Source organism: Orussus abietinus, unplaced genomic scaffold (genome assembly GCF_000612105.2).
Source record: "Orussus abietinus isolate OABI.00-Male unplaced genomic scaffold, Oabi_2.0 scaffold153, whole genome shotgun sequence".
Classification (NCBI taxonomy): domain Eukaryota; kingdom Metazoa; phylum Arthropoda; class Insecta; order Hymenoptera; family Orussidae; genus Orussus; species Orussus abietinus.
The window spans coordinates 1-17,810 of record NW_019394311.1 but is presented as its reverse complement, the minus strand read 5'-3'; the positions used below and the strand labels follow the sequence as shown (position 1 = coordinate 17,810).

At 43.4% G+C, this 17,810-nt stretch overlaps 3 protein-coding genes across 10 annotated transcripts in view; 2 read left to right on the top strand and 1 right to left on the bottom strand.

Annotated features, from left to right (window-relative positions):
• The window catches only part of LOC105697045 (ecdysone-induced protein 74EF), a 182,272-nt gene extending 177,915 nt beyond the window's left edge, over window positions 1-4,357 (top strand). For all 6 annotated transcript variants that reach the window (XM_012420006.2, XM_012420005.1, XM_012420008.1 and 3 more), the window contains one exon: window positions 2,530-4,357. In XM_012420006.2, coding sequence (XP_012275429.1) covers window positions 2,530-3,080 — 551 coding nt within the window. In that variant the 3' untranslated portion in view covers window positions 3,081-4,357. The remainder of the gene's footprint in view (window positions 1-2,529) is intronic.
• Window positions 4,358-6,140: 1,783 nt separating this feature from the next.
• LOC105697046 (spectrin alpha chain) lies at window positions 6,141-15,348 on the top strand. 3 transcript variants are annotated; one of them, XM_012420010.1, is made up of 9 exons: window positions 6,141-6,240; window positions 6,363-6,603; window positions 6,878-7,109; window positions 7,192-10,808; window positions 11,286-13,813; window positions 14,197-14,251; window positions 14,328-14,706; window positions 14,814-14,980; window positions 15,082-15,210. In XM_012420010.1, the coding sequence occupies exons 2-9, from the start codon at window positions 6,454-6,456 to the stop codon at window positions 15,208-15,210; spliced, it is 7,257 nt and encodes a 2,418-aa protein (XP_012275433.1). In that variant the 5' UTR covers window positions 6,141-6,240; window positions 6,363-6,453. The 3 variants fall into 3 exon arrangements, with proteins under 3 accessions (XP_012275433.1, XP_023287499.1, XP_012275434.1); XM_023431731.1 differs by having other exon boundaries at window positions 6,359-6,603; XM_012420011.1 differs by lacking the exon at window positions 6,141-6,240 and having other exon boundaries at window positions 6,454-6,603; window positions 15,082-15,348.
• Window positions 15,349-15,669: 321 nt separating this feature from the next.
• On the bottom strand, window positions 15,670-17,804 carry LOC105697021 (WD repeat-containing protein 46). Its single transcript, XM_012419956.2, has 6 exons — window positions 17,673-17,804; window positions 16,888-17,582; window positions 16,487-16,803; window positions 16,092-16,416; window positions 15,896-16,009; window positions 15,670-15,830 (listed from the first exon to the last, which is right to left on the bottom strand). Exons 1-6 carry the CDS (start codon window positions 17,683-17,685, stop codon window positions 15,726-15,728), a joined length of 1,569 nt encoding a protein of 522 aa, XP_012275379.1. The 5' UTR covers window positions 17,686-17,804; the 3' UTR covers window positions 15,670-15,725.
• Window positions 17,805-17,810: the final 6 nt, after the last annotated feature.

Here is a 17,810-nt window from a genome sequence, read left to right as displayed (position 1 = left end):
CCCTCCCTGTCGTCCCCGTTCCTCTGCAGCGCGCGAAGCCCCTCGCGGGCCCCACCGTCCCGTCGTCCTCCTCCTCGCCGCTCTCCCCGCCGCTGACCACACAGGCCCGCGTACTACGGGCTCTTTCTCTACATAAACATAGACGCGTATCCTCGCCTCGTGCGACGACGTCTTCTTCGCACCCAGCGGCCGCTGCTAGGGGCCGAACTTGTGTGCGCCGCGATGCAACTCTACTCCCCTCCCGTAGGGCCGTAAACGTTTCCGTCGTCCGTGGATGGCAGATTTGTCCGTCCACGCCGAAGGTCCCTCCGACCCGTTCGGATGCAGAGGGGGCGGGCTTCTGGGATCCTCTTCGAGAAATCTGAAAAATGCCACCGCGGCGTTAGACCGGTCGACTAATAATACTCCATCGTAATCTGGTGTAACCGCGCCGGGCATGTTTCCGCCGATCGACTTCGTACTCACCTATGCAGTCCACTCCTCGCTCACCTGATCTACCCTTGCGTCTTCTCAGGAAAAAGATCTTCGAAGAAATTTTCAAAAAACTACGGTGTAGGCGCTCGATCGATGCGACGCCGTGAACTTAGGTTACCTTGCTCCTTATCGGCGTTTCTCGCTCGATACTTGTAATCTCTCTGGAAAGATATTTTTAAACTGAAAAATAAAGTATTGCAGAAGTACGTGGATCTTAGAGAATCGATGGATGGGATGTTTACGCTGTTTTTCGGGCGGATTTTTATCCGCTGTTCGTTCCTGTCGTATTTGAAAACGTTGGTCGTTATGGAATGCGGAGTGAGGTGGGGTGGGGTCATTTTGCGATATCTCCCCAAAAGATCGGTCCTGGGAGAAGTGTCGAGTATCTCGAGACACATGATCGGTGGCTAATAATACTTTATCGCATCGTGCAGGCCTACCCACGTAGGATACATACCGACGCGTTTGGCTGCGAGGTTGGAACGTCGATCCCCCGCGGGGGCGTGCAGTTCGCTGTTTCCGCAATCCGTGTGTACGCAGGTGCGGGTCGGGCACGTATACACCGCCACGATCTCAATTTGCCGCGCCATTTTGCAAAAAGAAACGGATTAAGGAAACGGAGGAACTTTTTTTGGAGAGGCATTTAAATGGGGGACGAATATACCGAGTCGAATCAATTTTGATTGACTCTTGATAGTCTATCGACGGGGAATGTCGTGTCAGAGCGTGTGTTAAGAAGGGAAGTCGGTAACGCCGCGAAGTGACCGGCCGTGGATGCGCGCGGTCTTGTCGGTGGCGCCATCTAACCGGAACGAGCGGAACTTGACCCTTGTTCCTTCTTGCCTGGATAAAATTTAAAAATATATGATACATTTGCTATTAATATTTCTATCGCATGGATACTCTTCAAAGTAAAAGTTTTAATACTTAATCGCAATAAATTTAAAATAATCCTTGTCTGTAGAATTTTTATTTACAACTTTGAGTGGTAATTTGGGAGTACTGATTTTCCATGTCGCTTACAGGGACCAATGTGACGCCTTTTTTTTTCTTTGCAAGCGAAGATATTACAAGATATCGTTAATGAGGTATTTCTGGAGACTCGAGCATCTCTTTAAGTCCACCTCGCTCTTTTTCAAAACTCTGGCACCAGTGTTGAAACCGGCTAGGACGCGGCAATTGTAAATCCTGTTTCGAATTTCCAACTCATCGGAGTGCAGAAAAAAGGCATCACGGTTTTCGATTATTTCAACACTCGGCCTGAAACGGGTTGGCGTCGTTGTACTTTTTTAACGGTATAGGCTTAAGGCGAGGATGCAAATCGCGTTATCTTCGCCGTAAGCAACGATTAAAAGTGGCTCACGTCAGTTTCTTCACCTCCGCGGCAGCCTTGAGGCGGTGACGTACGCTTGCCGTAAATGGTATTTCTCGCGTAGGAACGCTCATATAATCGGGCGGATAAACCTTTAATGGAGGGTGAAGAAATCGAGCGGGAGTCGTAAGAACGTGTCCTCGCACATACAACTATACTACTAAAGCATGACTCGTGACGGGTCATCTCTTATTATCTAAAGTATTATTCGTCAACTTTCAAACCACATTGAAAACGTACGAATTTTCATTTATCCCAGATTGTTTGAAATTCTGCAATTAAAAATCATCGTCTACTGACGTGTCTGCTAATCTTTATCGTAATAAAAACATTACATTCTGGGTAATATAAATTATCGTTGTGCGTTACATACCTTAATTGCAAAATTAAACGCGTCTCAAGTTACTTACATTGATAAGAAAAGTGTTCGTCACGTAGTATCGAAATTCTTACGTTTTCCGCAAGTGGCGCACGCATCGCTGGATCAGCGAAAATTCGAGATACCTGGGTGCCTATTCTGTAGCCACTTTCTGTGGGACCGACCTCAGGCGTTGTCTCATACTACCTCGTGCCGTTGACTTTATAAAGACCAATGAGTACATATCGAACTTATCGGCCGAAATCTAAAACCTGAAACAGAAAATCGTCATTGTTTCTCATGAACCTCCCATTTTTGGTTACAGTGTCGGAGAGCTACAGCAGCTACGTGAACTCGATGTACGGAGGCGGAGGGCAGTTTGCGGCACCCTGCACCCCCAGTCCCCCGCGAGGGCCCGGAGGGGTGCCGACGAGCGTGATCCAGGCAGCGACCAGCTCGGTCTCGGACGACCTGTACCTTTTGGAGCTCGGGTTCCCGCCGCGGCCCAAGAAAAGCAAGTTGAAGAAGCCGCGGCAGGGTGAGGGCGCCGCCGTCAAGCGGAAATCCCGGGAAGGCTCGACGACCTATCTCTGGGAGTTCCTGCTGAAGCTGCTGCAGGACCGCGAGTACTGCCCGCGCTACATCAAGTGGACGAACCGCGAGCGGGGCGTTTTCAAGCTCGTCGACAGCAAGGCGGTCTCGAGGCTCTGGGGTCTGCACAAGAACAAGCCGGACATGAATTACGAGACCATGGGCCGCGCGCTGCGGTACTACTACCAGCGTGGCATCCTGGCCAAGGTCGACGGACAGCGGCTGGTCTACCAGTTCGTCGACGTGCCCAAGGACATCGTGGAGATCGACTGCACGGGCGCATGAGGCAGGGTTCGCCTCTCGAGGGAGCTCGGATCGCACAGAAAGGGCCAGGGCTGCTCGACGGCGACGTTGACGACGACAACGACGACGACGACCGCGACGACGACGACGTAACGCCCTCTCTCGACGTCCGCTGTTCCTTGTATTATAATTCTAGCCCTGTAGTTAAGCGGAGCGTCCGTTCGCGCGATCGCAGCGCGCTAGGTCCCTCGCTCGCGTCGCCGGACCGGCTCGTTTTCCTCTGTCTCTTTCCGTTTGTTTTTTAAATTTGTACAAAATTTAGTTCGTAGATGAATGGGAAAAGGCGCGGCGCGTATACCGGTATATATTTTACTAAACGCTGTGGACAAATTACTTAATTTCTAGGGTGGTAAGCGAAATTTGTACATTCGAGGCGCGATAAATTATTTATTGTACATTAGACGCGGTTGCATACCTAACTAGGAAATTGTTAACGGGGAAAAGAGTGGGAAGAGATGAAATCTATGCGAAGACAAACGCGGAAAGTTGGAGAAATCGAAACGAAATATTCGAGGGCTGTGAAGAGGTTTAAACAAGACGCGTTTTATGGGTCCTGTCGGGCGAGCTCAGGGAGGGATAACGCTATATTTTTTTAAGTATACCGGAGCGACGACTGTTCTGCTTGAGCTGAGGGTTCAACGATGTAAAGGTGCTGGCTATTACACACGAGGTCCAAGAATGTTATTTAGCAACCTAGTGTTAAACGATTCGTCGAAGCGATTCGGACAGATATTATATCTCTGTAAATATAAAGTATACCTTTAGATTATATTATATATATTATTGAATATTATATATATTATATGAATATATATTGTACGTTATGTAGTAAATGGCGCGAGTTTATCTGTTCGTACGAGAGTTTCGAATCGTGTCCGAGGAAGAAGCTTCGCTCGCCCGTACGATGTCTCGGCTCTCGATGTTAAGGAAAATCGAACGTTCGTTTAACTCACCGATCACCGACGTTGGAATCGCACGATCGGTTCAGTCGCTGCTCCCCTTCGATCGTTTCAGAAATTCTCATCGAATCCCATTGCTCGAATGCGCACACGACCTTTTTTTCCTCCTGATCAGAGGTGTCGTACCATTAACGCGAGAGCCTTCCTCCAGTCTGGGGTGTGTAATAAACGATGTTAGTTTAGCAAAAATTTTAACTTATTGACGCCCCAGAATGCAAAGTGCGGGCGCGTGGATGTCGCCTAGACTTAAGATTTGTATATAGAGATTCGCTTAAAGAAAACATAAATATGTCGAACGTCTACTGGTAATTTTTACATGTAAGAAAGGAAGAAAGCGGTAAGGCGAGGAAGCGCAAGAAGGTGGGAAAGCGGGAGAGTATGGTTAGCGTAAGACTCAGCAGTGCTCTCTGAACACGGCTTCTCGATGATAGCCTTGGAATTTTTGAAGAAACGTAATACAGTAAAGTACAGTAATCCAGTGCTGCCAATAATGCCTGTAACGGTCCCTTGCATTTGCCACGTAAAAGAAATTTAAGTGAAGATTATGGACACATAAATGTCTTGGGACTCCAGACATACCGATGATACAAAACGAATTGCCTTTACATATTAACAAAGACGTGTTGCCTTTTAATAAAAAAAAAAGAAAAAAAAAATGAAAGAAAGAAGAACGAGAGATACAAAGTTTTAGTGATTCGTATCGTATTGCCGTCACGATATCCCTGGTACTTAAAGATCAACCTCATTTTGCAAGGTCACTTTTTTAACGACGTCTTTTGGTACTTGATCGATGTCAAAAACGAATCTTAGGTATGCGTATCTATGAGGAATATAAACTATCACAGTACAATGGACAAAAGTGAGTACCTAAAGACATGTACCATACTCCTGTACAAGATAACACACACTTATGAACGATAAACGGACACTTCAACGACAAATCCTATTTTTAGGTACATTAAATTTACATATACATAACAATTGACTACGCTACAAGATATTTTAGCAGATAAGACTTCACTGTAATTGGGATAACATACATGTAATTATTTACCTGTAAAATATGAGATACGATGGATTGACGTAAGGAACTCTAATGTAACGTTCTGTGATTCGTTGTTTGTAGGTGAAATTTAATAAAAGAATACTGTATTATAACGTATATTATTCTTTCACGTTTCAAACTTTCCCGGGCATGCCTTTGTAAACCTCTTTCCCTCCGTCTTAATCCATTCCCAAAATCATTATAATTTTAATCATAATTATTAAAAGGGAATATAAATTTTATTTATTCGAATGATATCCCACATCTGAAACAATCCCTTTATTAAAAACGGTGTTTTCGAGACAGTCAATTAAAAGTATGATCCACATCACTGGGTTTATCACATTTCCATATTTTGATAACTAAACCCAAGATCAAGTCACCCTAACGAAATGACCTAGAAGATAATTTAAGTATTTTTACGTGAATTTTGGCACTTGCCGTTCCTGATAAGACGTTTCTGTTGAACTAATTAATTAGATAAATACTATATAAACAGATAAATTACGGCCATATTGGAGGAACCCACCCTGAACCTGCCGAATAAATACAGATAAGGTATCTTTAGAGATTAGTGGAAACTCGTAAAACTAATCTTAGTACACCTATATTAAACTTAGAAATTACAGTCCCTAGAAAGCAACATATGAACTTTAATTCGTCTTGATAATTTTTTGACATCATTAATTAAACATCTTGCTACACCTATTAAAGGGCAATCCGGCATCCGAGTGACCGACTTGCTCAGTGCCGTCTATTGCGCATGCGCCGACCGGGCGTATTTACAAAATAAATGAATAATCGCGTACAATTAGTGGTTTGGATTTTCATTTGGATTTTCCATGGAATATAATGAAATTTAATGGTTAAATTGTTAATTAAACATCGTGTTGCTGCACCTATTGAATGGCAATCCGGCATACTTTGCTGCTCGCGAGTGACCGACTCTAGCACAGCGCCGTCCACTGCGCATGCGTCGACCGGACGTATTTACCGATGAACACATGCGCACAGTTAGTACTTTACTCGAGTCCTCCATGGAATGTTGTGGAATTTAATGGATGAGTCAGACGCCTGCGACAGTGCGGCACAGTGCGGCAGGATAAGGTAGAGGTCGCTGGGAAGAAGCACAATTTAGGTCAGCTAGTGTTCTACTATTATTTTAGTGGATTTTGTAGAAATTTGCTAAGACAACTAAAGCATGCTACTGTAGAAAATAATACTGTACATTTACGTCAATCGTAACGGTTTTCCAGACAGAGTTGAGATTATACTTTGCCACACCCTGCAGCCATCTTGGTCCTCGCAAGACAACACTTGATCTCGTTAAGCGGTGAAGAAAGCCTTTGCGATGGATCAAATCACGCCAAAGGAGGTTAAAATCCTGGAAAATCCAGAGGATATAAAAGAGCGGAGAGAACAAGTGCTTGGTCGGTATGCGAACTTCAAATCTGAGGCCCGAAATAAGCGTGACAAGCTCGAGGACTCCCGACGCTTTCAGGTACCCAATGTTTCTAATTTTCTGACCTCGGTAATTAGATGTCTATTGTTAATCACACAGTGTTACGATTGAGAGCATTGAAGGGTATATTTTGGATTAATGTCAATGACGTTTATGCAATTCCAATCATGTAATGTATTTATGGATCCGTTGGTTCTTCAATTGCTACGCTTGGTCAAACCATTTTAACGATTTAGTCTTAATGGGTATCCGGTGGATTTCCTTTGATTTTCTTAAAATCAAAAGATAAATTGAGTGACATTATTATTTTCAGTACTTTAAGCGTGATGCGGATGAACTTGAGGGATGGATTTATGAGAAGCTTCAAGCTGCTTCGGATGAAAGTTTTAAGGATCCTACCAATTTACAAGCAAAGATACAAAAACACCAAGCATTCGAAGCCGAGGTAGCAGCACATTCCAATGCCATTGTGTTATTAGATAACACTGGTTCTGAAATGATCGCACAGCACCACTTTGCAAGTGACGTTATTCGTAAAAGACTTGGTAAGATCCCAGTAAATAGTTAAAAAATATTCTAATGCGATCTAACGTTTAGAACTCTTTACATATACTTTTTTATTTACAGAGGAACTACATCGTCTATGGAAATTACTCCTTTCAAGATTAGCTGATAAGGGATTGAAACTGCAACAAGCATTGGTTCTCGTTCAGTTCATTCGTCACTGCGATGAAGTCATGTTTTGGATCCACGACAAAGAAGCGTTTGTGACCACTGATGAATTTGGTCATGACCTCGAACATGTAGAAGTGCTGCAAAGAAAGTTCGATGAGTTTCAGAAGGACATGGCCAGTCAAGAGTACAGAGTAACGGAAGTAAATGAATTTGCGGATAAACTTCTACTTGATGGTCACCCAGAACGCGACACTATCCTTCGCAGGAAAGAGGAACTTAATGAATCTTGGCAGCGACTGAAACAACTTGCAATTCTTCGTCAGGAGAAATTATTTGGAGCTCATGAAATCCAAAGATTTAATCGAGATGCCGATGAAACAATGGCTTGGATTGCCGAGAAAGATGTTGTTCTCTCTTCCGATGACTTTGGTCGAGACCTTGCCAGTGTACAAACACTACAACGTAAACATGAGGGAATTGAACGTGACTTGGCAGCTTTGGAAGACAAAGTTGCTACTTTGAGCGCAGAAGCAGATCGCCTTGCCGGTATTCATCAAACCGATCATTCGCAACAAATTCAAACGAAGCGCGATGAGATTCTGCAATCATGGGAGAGTCTTACTGCTAAAGCAAAAGAACGCCGTCTCAAGCTTGATGAATCGTATTATCTTCATCGCTTTTTAGCCGATTACAGAGACTTAGTGTCATGGATGAATGATATGCGTGCCATCATTTCAGCGGATGAATTGGCTAAAGATGTTGCAGGTGCAGAAGCATTGCTTGAAAGACATCAGGAACACAAGGGAGAAATTGACGCACGAGCTGACAGTTTTGATGCTACGACTTTGGCAGGTAACCAACTTCTCGAAAGAAAACATTATGCTGCGGATGAAGTAGCTCTGAAGTTAGATTCCTTGGCTGAGGATAAATCATCTCTTTTAACACTGTGGGAGAAAAGGCGCATTCTGTATGAGCAATGCATGGATTTACAACTTTTCTACCGAGACACGGAGCAAGCAGATGCCTGGATGGCAAAACAGGAGGCATTTTTAGCTAACGAAGATTTGGGGGATTCTTTGGACAGCGTAGAAGCTTTAATTAAGAAACACGAAGACTTTGACAAATCTCTTGCTGCCCAAGAAGAGAAAATTAAAGCTTTGGACGAATTCGCCGGAAAACTAATCGAAGGAGAACACTATGCAGCTGACGATGTTGCCCAGCGACGTCAGTTATTATTGGAGAGAAGAGCTGTTCTTTTGGAGAAGTCGGCCCAGAGACGACAGCGATTAGAAGATGCATACAAATTGCAACAATTTGAACGAGATTGCGATGAAACTAAGGGTTGGGTTAATGAGAAACTAAAGTTTGCCACTGATGACAGTTACTTAGATCCCACCAATCTTAACGGTAAAGTGCAGAAACACCAGAATTTCGAGCAGGAACTCAATGCCAACAAGACACGTATGGAAGAAATGGTATCGACTGGGCAGAAACTTATTGAGAGCGATCACTATGCCAGTGATCGTATTCGAGCGCGCACGGATGAAATTGTTGCACTTTGGAACAGCCTGGATCATGCAACTGAGAAGAAGGGTACAAAATTGCAAGAAGCTTCGCAGCAACAACAGTTCAATCGGACAGTTGAGGACATCGAACTATGGCTGTCCGAAGTTGAAGGACAGCTAATGTCTGAAGATTATGGAAAAGATTTGACCAGTGTTCAAAATCTGCAAAAGAAGCATGCTCTTTTGGAAGCTGACGTGGGATCCCATGCTGACCGAATTGAGAGCATTGCCCAAGCTGCCGAACAATTTGTCAAATCTGAACACTTTGATGCTGAGAATATTAAGGCCAAACAGGAACAACTTCAAGGACGTTACTCGGCTCTTCAGCGACCGATGAGCATTCGGAAACAACGATTGTTGGATTCGTTACAGGTACAACAACTGTTTAGAGACATCGAAGACGAAGAAGCATGGATCAGGGAAAAGGAACCTGTCGCAGCTAGCACTAATCGTGGACGTGACCTTATTGGAGTCCAGAACTTACAGAAGAAGCATCAAGCAGTTTTGGCTGAAATCAACAATCACGAACCCAGAGTCGCTGCTGTATGTCAGGCAGGATCAAAAATGTTACAAGACGGCCATTTCGCAGCTGAAGAAATCAGCCAAAGATTGGCAGCTCTTGACGAGCATTGGGGTCAACTCAAGGAAAAGGCTCGTCAACGTAAGAACGATTTGGATGATTCCTTACAAGCTCATCAATACTTTGCAGATGCCAACGAAGCAGAATCCTGGATGAAGGAAAAGCGTCCCATTGTTATGAATGCAGATTATGGTAAAGATGAAGACAGCTCGGAAGCTCTGTTGAAAAAACACGAAGCTCTGGTTAGTGATCTTGAAGCATTTGCTAGTACAATTGCAGCCTTGAGAGAGCAAGCTGCAGCTTGCAGGCAACAGGAGACACCAACTGTGGATATTGCAGGTAAAGAATGCGTTGTTGCTCTTTATGACTATGCCGAGAAGTCACCTAGGGAGGTTTCCATGAAGAAGGGTGACACGCTGACTCTCTTGAATTCCAACAATAAAGACTGGTGGAAAGTAGAAGTAAACGATAGGCAAGGCTTCGTACCTGCAGCTTACGTCAAACGAGTCGAACCTGAAGCAGGGCTTACTACTTCGCAACAAAATCTGGCTAGAGAACAGAGTTCCATTGCCGCAAGACAAGCTCAAATCCAAGCCCAATATGATGATCTTTTATATCTGGCACGAGAACGTCAAAATAAGCTCAATGAAACTGCGAAGGCTTATGTGTTGGTGAGAGAAGCTGCAGAGTTGGCTACGTGGATCAAGGACAAGGAAAACCATGCTCAGGTTCAAGACGTTGGAGAGGACTTGGAGCAAGTGGAAGTAATGCAAAAGAAGTTTGACGACTTCCAGGCTGATCTCAAGGCCAATGAAGTGCGTCTTGCTGAAATGAATGAGATCGCAGTGCAGTTGATGAGTCTGGGACAGACCGAGGCAGCTGTGAAAATTCAAACCCAAATCCAGGATCTTAACGAGAAGTGGTCCAGTCTTCAAACTCTTACTGCCGAACGTGCAAGTCAGTTAGGTTCTGCCCATGAAGTACAACGGTTTCATAGAGACGTTGATGAAACTAAGGACTGGATCCGTGAGAAAGATGCAGCTCTTAATAATGATGATCTTGGCAAAGACTTGCGCAGCGTACAGGCTCTGCAACGTAAACACGAAGGTCTCGAAAGAGATCTTGCTGCCTTAGGAGATAAGATCAAGCAACTGGATGAAACAGCTAATCGGTTGATGCAGTCTCATCCTGACACTGCCGAACAAACTTATGCTAAGCAAAAGGAAATCAACGAAGAGTGGACTCAGCTGACCGCCAAGGCCAACAGCAGAAAGGAAAAATTACTCGATTCTTATGACCTGCAACGTTTCTTGAGTGACTACCGTGATCTGATGGCATGGATCAACTCGATGATGGGACTTGTGGCTTCCGAGGAACTTGCATCCGATGTGACAGGTGCCGAAGCGTTGCTCGAACGTCATCAGGTAAGTTGGATAAACATAGAACTGTAAGTGTAATCACTCAGGATTCATACACCGTATCGCAACAGTTTGTTCACAAACCCTTCAAATTATAGAGTCACAGAGCAGAGATAGACGCACGATATGGCGTTCTTCCAGAGGTACAAAAGTTTCGAGCATGAAACAGTTTTTTTTTTTTGCGCCCACAGGATATCACTAATCATACTGTGAAGTTTTTACGCAAAGGCCTTTAATACAAGATGTATGTAGATTATATCGTGAATGTACATTGAATAGTATGATAATTAACAGTGTTCGCATACAGTGGCCTCGTGTATTGTCTGCATTGTGTTGCTGCTTACGTTATAACAATATCTGCCAAGATGAATATAAAGTGAGACAGCTTACACAATTTTCGCTAAGAGGTTTTATCTATATGAATTCAGGAAATTATGACTGCTGAAGTACAAAAAAGGAGTAATTCAATAATTATGATTGTAGGAACACCGAATGGAGATCGATGCTCGAGCTGGCACCTTCCAGGCCTTCGAATTGTTTGGCCAGCAGCTCCTGCAGTCGAGTCATTATGCTAGCGTAGAAATTCAAGAGAAACTTGAATCAATGGCCGAGGCACGCCAGGAATTGGAAAAAGCATGGATACAACGTAGAATGCAGCTGGACCAAAATTTGGAGCTGCAATTGTTCTGCAGAGACTGTGAGCAAGCTGAAAATTGGATGAGTGCAAGAGAAGCGTTCCTGAGCAGCGCAGATGCTGTCGATAGCACCGACAACGTGGAGGCTCTTATTAAAAAACACGAGGACTTCGACAAAGCAATCAATGCTCATGAGGAAAAAATTGCAGCCTTGCAAACTCTCGCCGATCAGCTGATCGCTGCCGAGCACTACGCTGCAAAGCCCATCGACGAGAGACGATGTCAAGTGCTGGACCGATGGAGACATCTCAAGGATGCTCTCATCGAGAAGAGATCCAAGTTGGGCGAGTCGCAGACTCTGCAACAGTTCTCCAGGGATGCCGACGAGATGGAGAACTGGATCGCGGAGAAGTTGCAGCTGGCGACAGAAGAGAGTTACAAAGATCCGGCAAACATCCAATCGAAGCACCAGAAGCACCAAGCCTTCGAAGCGGAGCTCGCAGCGAACGCTGACAGAATTCAGTCCGTCCTTGCCATGGGAGGAAACTTGATAGAAAAGCATCAATGTGCCGGATCGGAAGATGCAGTTCAAGCTAGACTGGCATCCATCGCTGACCAGTGGGAGTACCTTACCCAGAAGACAACCGAGAAGTCTATGAAACTGAAGGAGGCCAACAAGCAGCGCACCTATATCGCAGCTGTGAAGGACCTGGACTTCTGGCTTGGTGAGGTGGAAAGTCTCTTGACCTCCGAGGATGCTGGCAAAGATTTAGCCTCCGTGCAGAACCTGATGAAGAAGCATCAGCTGGTGGAAGCTGACATTCAAGCGCACGAGGAGAGGATCAAAGACATGAACGCTCAGGCTGATTCGTTGATCGAAAGTGGACAGTTCGATGCTGCTGGTATACAGGAGAAGCGTCAGAGTATCAACGAACGATATGAAAGAATCAAAAACTTGGCAGCACATCGCCAGGCTAGACTGAACGAGGCAAACACCTTGCATCAGTTCTTCCGTGACATCGCCGACGAAGAGTCTTGGATCAAGGAAAAGAAGCTTCTCGTTGGGTCTGACGATTACGGCCGCGATCTGACCGGAGTGCAGAACCTGAAGAAGAAGCATAAGAGGTTGGAAGCTGAACTCGGCAGTCACGAGCCAGCTATACAGGCGGTCCAAGAAGCGGGTGAAAAACTGATGGACGTTTCGAACCTGGGAGTACCTGAAATCGAGCAACGCCTGAAGCTTCTAAACCAAGCTTGGGCCGAGTTGAAGCAATTGGCAGCTAACAGAGGGCAGAAACTCGAGGAGTCTTTGACCTACCAGCAGTTCCTCGCCAAGGTGGAAGAAGAGGAAGCCTGGATCACGGAAAAACAGCAGCTCCTTTCGGTTGAGGACTATGGCGACACCATGGCAGCTGTTCAGGGGTTGTTGAAAAAGCATGACGCCTTCGAGACCGATTTCGCGGCACATGGAGAACGCTGCAAGGACATTTGCAATGCTGGCGAAGCTCTCATTCAGGCTGGCAATCATCGCGCCGACTCGATCGGCCAACGATGCTCCCAGCTGCGCAACAAGCTTGAACAGCTGGGCGCACTTGCAGCTAGAAGGAAGACAAGACTGAACGACAATTCCGCTTATCTACAGTTCATGTGGAAGGCTGATGTTGTGGAGTCCTGGATCGCTGATAAGGAGACACATGTTCGTTCCGAGGAGTTTGGAAGGGATCTCTCTACTGTGCAGACTTTGCTCACCAAGCAGGAGACTTTTGATGCAGGACTTCATGCTTTTGAGCATGAGGGCATTCAGAATATCACCACCTTGAAGGAGATGCTCGTTGGCTCTGGTCATGATCAAACTGCCAGTATCCAGAAACGCCATGGTGATGTCATCGCTCGGTGGCAGAAGCTCCTTGCAGATTCGCACTCCAGGAAGCAACGCCTTCTACGTATGCAGGATCAGTTCAGACAGATCGAGGAGCTGTATCTTACCTTCGCCAAGAAGGCCTCGGCTTTTAATTCCTGGTTTGAGAATGCTGAAGAGGATTTGACAGATCCAGTACGGTGCAACAGCATCGAGGAGATCCGTGCTCTTCGTGAAGCCCATGCCCAATTCCAAGCTAGTTTGTCTTCTGCTGAGGCTGACTTCCAGGCCCTCGCTGCTCTTGACAGGCAGATTAAGAACTTCAACGTCGGGCCCAATCCTTACACTTGGTTCACTATGGAGGCACTCGAAGATACCTGGAGGAACCTGCAGAAGATCATCAAGGAACGCGACGTCGAACTTGCTAAGGAGGCGCAACGACAGGAAGAGAACGACAAGTTGAGGAAGGAGTTCGCTAAACATGCCAATGCATTCCATCAGTGGCTAGCGGAGACGAGGTTTGTGCTCTTTCTTTAAGTTTGGTCACGTTAGTTTTATTTGTATATATAGAACATTTTTTCGGAGGTGTCAAACGTTACAATGTGAATATAGAGACTAAGGAAAATCCTGACACGCGTAAAATTTCAATTTAAAAAATTTGTAAATAATTTGAAATTTTTTTCTTAAAAAATGAAATTGCATTGTTGTCAAAACCTTCCTTATAATCTCCAAATTTACGTTGTAAAGTTTGAAACCATTCGAAATGATTCGGTACCTTCAATTCGGAGAAAAGTTTCATGAACGATTGATCCCGCAGTTGCCACTTTCACATCCCCTTAATGTGTATAAAATATTCTATTAGAAAAGAAACAGTGTTTAAATGATATTTCTTAACTTGCAGAACGTCTATGATGGAGGGCTCTGGATCGCTCGAGCAGCAGTTGGAAGCCACAAAGGTAGTTTGCGTTTTTGGTTAGGTATATTATATGAAGTTCGTGAATATATACGCCATGTGTGGATTTTCTTTCGTAGCGAAAAACTCAAGAGGTACGAGCTCGCCGTCAAGACTTGAAGAAGATCGAAGATCTGGGTGCGATCCTCGAGGAGCACTTAATCTTGGACAATCGGTACACCGAACACAGTACAGTTGGCCTGGCTCAACAATGGGATCAGCTGGATCAGTTAGGCATGCGGATGCAACATAACTTGGAACAACAAATTCAAGCTCGCAACCAGTCGGGAGTGTCCGAAGATGCGCTCAAGGAGTTCTCGATGATGTTCAAACACTTCGACAAGGACAAGAGTGGCCGGCTCAATCACCAAGAATTCAAATCCTGCCTGAGAGCACTCGGTTACGACCTACCAATGGTGGAGGAAGGACAACCCGATCCAGAATTCGAAAACATTCTCGGTAACGTGACTTTCTTTGAGGAAAACGAAGCATTTAAAGCACTGCAATTTTTTTTTTGTATCATTTTTATCATTTTTGAATGTCCTGACGAAAAATGTCTTTCACAGATATCGTCGATCCGAACCGAGACGGATACGTGTCCTTGCAAGAGTACATGGCGTTTATGATAAGCAAAGAAACAGAAAATGTCCAGAGCTCCGAGGAGATAGAAAATGCTTTCAGAGCAATTACAGCTGCCGATCGACCTTACGTTACGAAGGATGAACTTTATGCGGTTAGTATAACCAAATTACTTTTTGCATTAACTTGTACTTTACGTATATTAAGTTTCAGTTTTTTTGTCTTTTATTACATTTGAACTTTTTTGCTTTTCAGAACCTCACCAAGGAAATGGCCGATTATTGTGTAGCTAGAATGAAGCCTTACGTCGACCCGAAAACCGAGCGAGCGATTACGGGAGCGCTGGACTATATCGAATTTACTCGCACTCTATTCCAAAATTAATCGTTTTAATAGATTCGCTTTACTGTATTAAAAAAGAACTATTGTAGTATCGCTTAATATATCTTGATTAATATATTTCATACATTATATATTGCCAATTTCACTTCCTCGATTATATAAAATCAGTCTGTGAGTCGACTTTGTAGTTCTGAATCTTTAGCATGCATTCGCGCACTCAAATCCTTCCACATCTTTCACGCACTCGTATAAAATGCACCACTCGTGCAGAGTATATATAAGTGATTTAAATAAATAATGTTTCCTGCAACAAACCTATTTATGACATTTTTAAAGATGCTACTGCTTCTTATAACTGTGTTGCAATAAAGACGTTAACAAAATGTTTTAGTGTTTCATTCCCAGAATGTAAAATTCCTGTATTACTTATTTCGATTTTCAATTGTTTTCAAATAGGATTTCAAAGCTCGAACGAAACACTTGTCTTTATATCTGTATAATTCTGTTTTATTATGAAGTATACACAAAATGAAATATAATAATTAAAATGATACATTTTATTTCGGTAGAAATCTGTCCAACACGCCGAAATTTTTTCTTTTGGTCTTCTTTTGTTCAACCAATTCATTAGATTTAACTTCCTGTGCAAGTTCAATGGCTTCCTGGAAATTATCGATAATAATAATTGTTTGATAAAAACGAAAATAAAATGAAATATGGGACTTACCTTTCGTCGCTGCTCTTTTAAGATCTTTTTAGTTTTAACCACTTTTGCGGTTCCACCTTTGCCTTTAGATTTTGTTTTCCGTGGTTTGAAGTCAATCGTTTTCGGTTTAATATACTGTGGAAAAGAAAAATATGTTAAAAAATACAGACTTTGGTCTTCATTAAGTAAAGTACATAAGAAAAGTCGTAATTCTTACCAAAAGTTTCTTCTTTGCCTCTACTTTGTCTTTTAATGTTGGAACATCAACTTCGGCTAAAGCGGCTGGATCAAGAGTAATCAATTCCGGTTGAATCTTGTCTAAAAGTGCTTTTACTTCAGCTTCACGTCTCTGCTGTTTACTTTGGAATGGATTTGCTTCAAGTGCATCGTAATTCGCTTCTGCACAACCAGGAACCAATAAAGAAACAAAACCTTTTTCGGTAGTAACGCCTAAAACGTCTTCATATGGGCAAAATTGCATTCCTGTGACTTTCCAAGATTCTCTGTGACGTAAATACGGCTTGATAGAATTATCATAATCTCTAAAAAATAAAAGCAGTATTAGATTCCGTACAACAGTTTAAGTTTCCATAAAAATCAATTATTATTTACCTGTAGGTTTCAACAACATTGCCAGTTGCGATGGCCAGTAATCCACGCTGGCTATACGATAAGTGATGGGCTGGTGAACGTAGAATGACAGTACGCACTGGCCCCGATAATTGTCGTACATCCCAGACTTTTACGGAACGATCAGGACAGGAAGTGGCCATGTAAGTTCCATGTGGATGAACTGCACAGGCACTAATTGCTTGTTTATGACATAGCATCTTCGCTAGCGGTTCTTGAGACATTGGTGACCACATGGAAACGACACCTTTCGAATTCCCAACGCACAGAACTGCGTTACTTGGATTTTGTGTCATTACCTTAAGAAAAGAGGATTATTTAAAATATACAACTTCTTATTTTAAGAATATAAACAATTTTATACTTATAATGGTAAAACGTACTGATAATCTTCCCATCTTTGAATTATATCGAGCAACGAGTTCTCCAATGGATACATCCAACCATGCGAGGTATCCTTCTCTAGAAACACTAGCCAACAAAAAGTGATAAGGTAAGAAATCCAACTTTGTCACTCCATTCATTCTCTTTAAACAATGAATCTCAATTCCTTGACTGTCGTAAATATATACCCAATCCTTCTGAGCAACAGCAAACATTGTCTCTATGTGTAACCACGTAACATCGTGTACGGACTCCATTACATTCATTTCACACATTAATTTTTTTGTGACCCAGTCAAACGCAGCAACATGTCCTCGTTCTCCACCCAAAACTAAATACCTTCCGTTTCTAGTATACCTCATATAATAGGGACCAAACTGTAAGTTCAATCTAAAATGCTTTTTAGCGCTTGTAATATCAACACTAGAAGCAATTTCGCTTTGTTTGAATTGGGTCGTTGTCTCACCAGCATCAGCATCTAGGAAACCATAGTTTTCTGTAAGCAATACTTCCGTACGTGCAGCTTGTTCCACTGTCTGTTCTATTACTCGTTCTTTTACTCTCAGTCTTTGTCTATGGACTCTAGTTTGAACACTACTGGTCTTAGCCTTTAAATTAATTCCTTCTCCTCTATCATGCTTTGCTAATTTCTCTTTGTCAATTGGGGCTTTGCCTGGATATTTAATTTTACCTCCTGCAAAATGTAGAGGTTAGGAATAATATCTAGATCAGAAAAAAAATAATTTCTTATAATATTTTTTACAGAACTGGAAAGAACGTATACCTGGTTTTACCATTGTGCTGTATTGATAACAAAGAATTATATAAATTGTTAAAACAAATACACGTGTTTACAAGCATTCCGCAATCATTGACAGAGATGAGATGGCAGATTGCTCACGGGCAGGGTCGCGCGATCGCA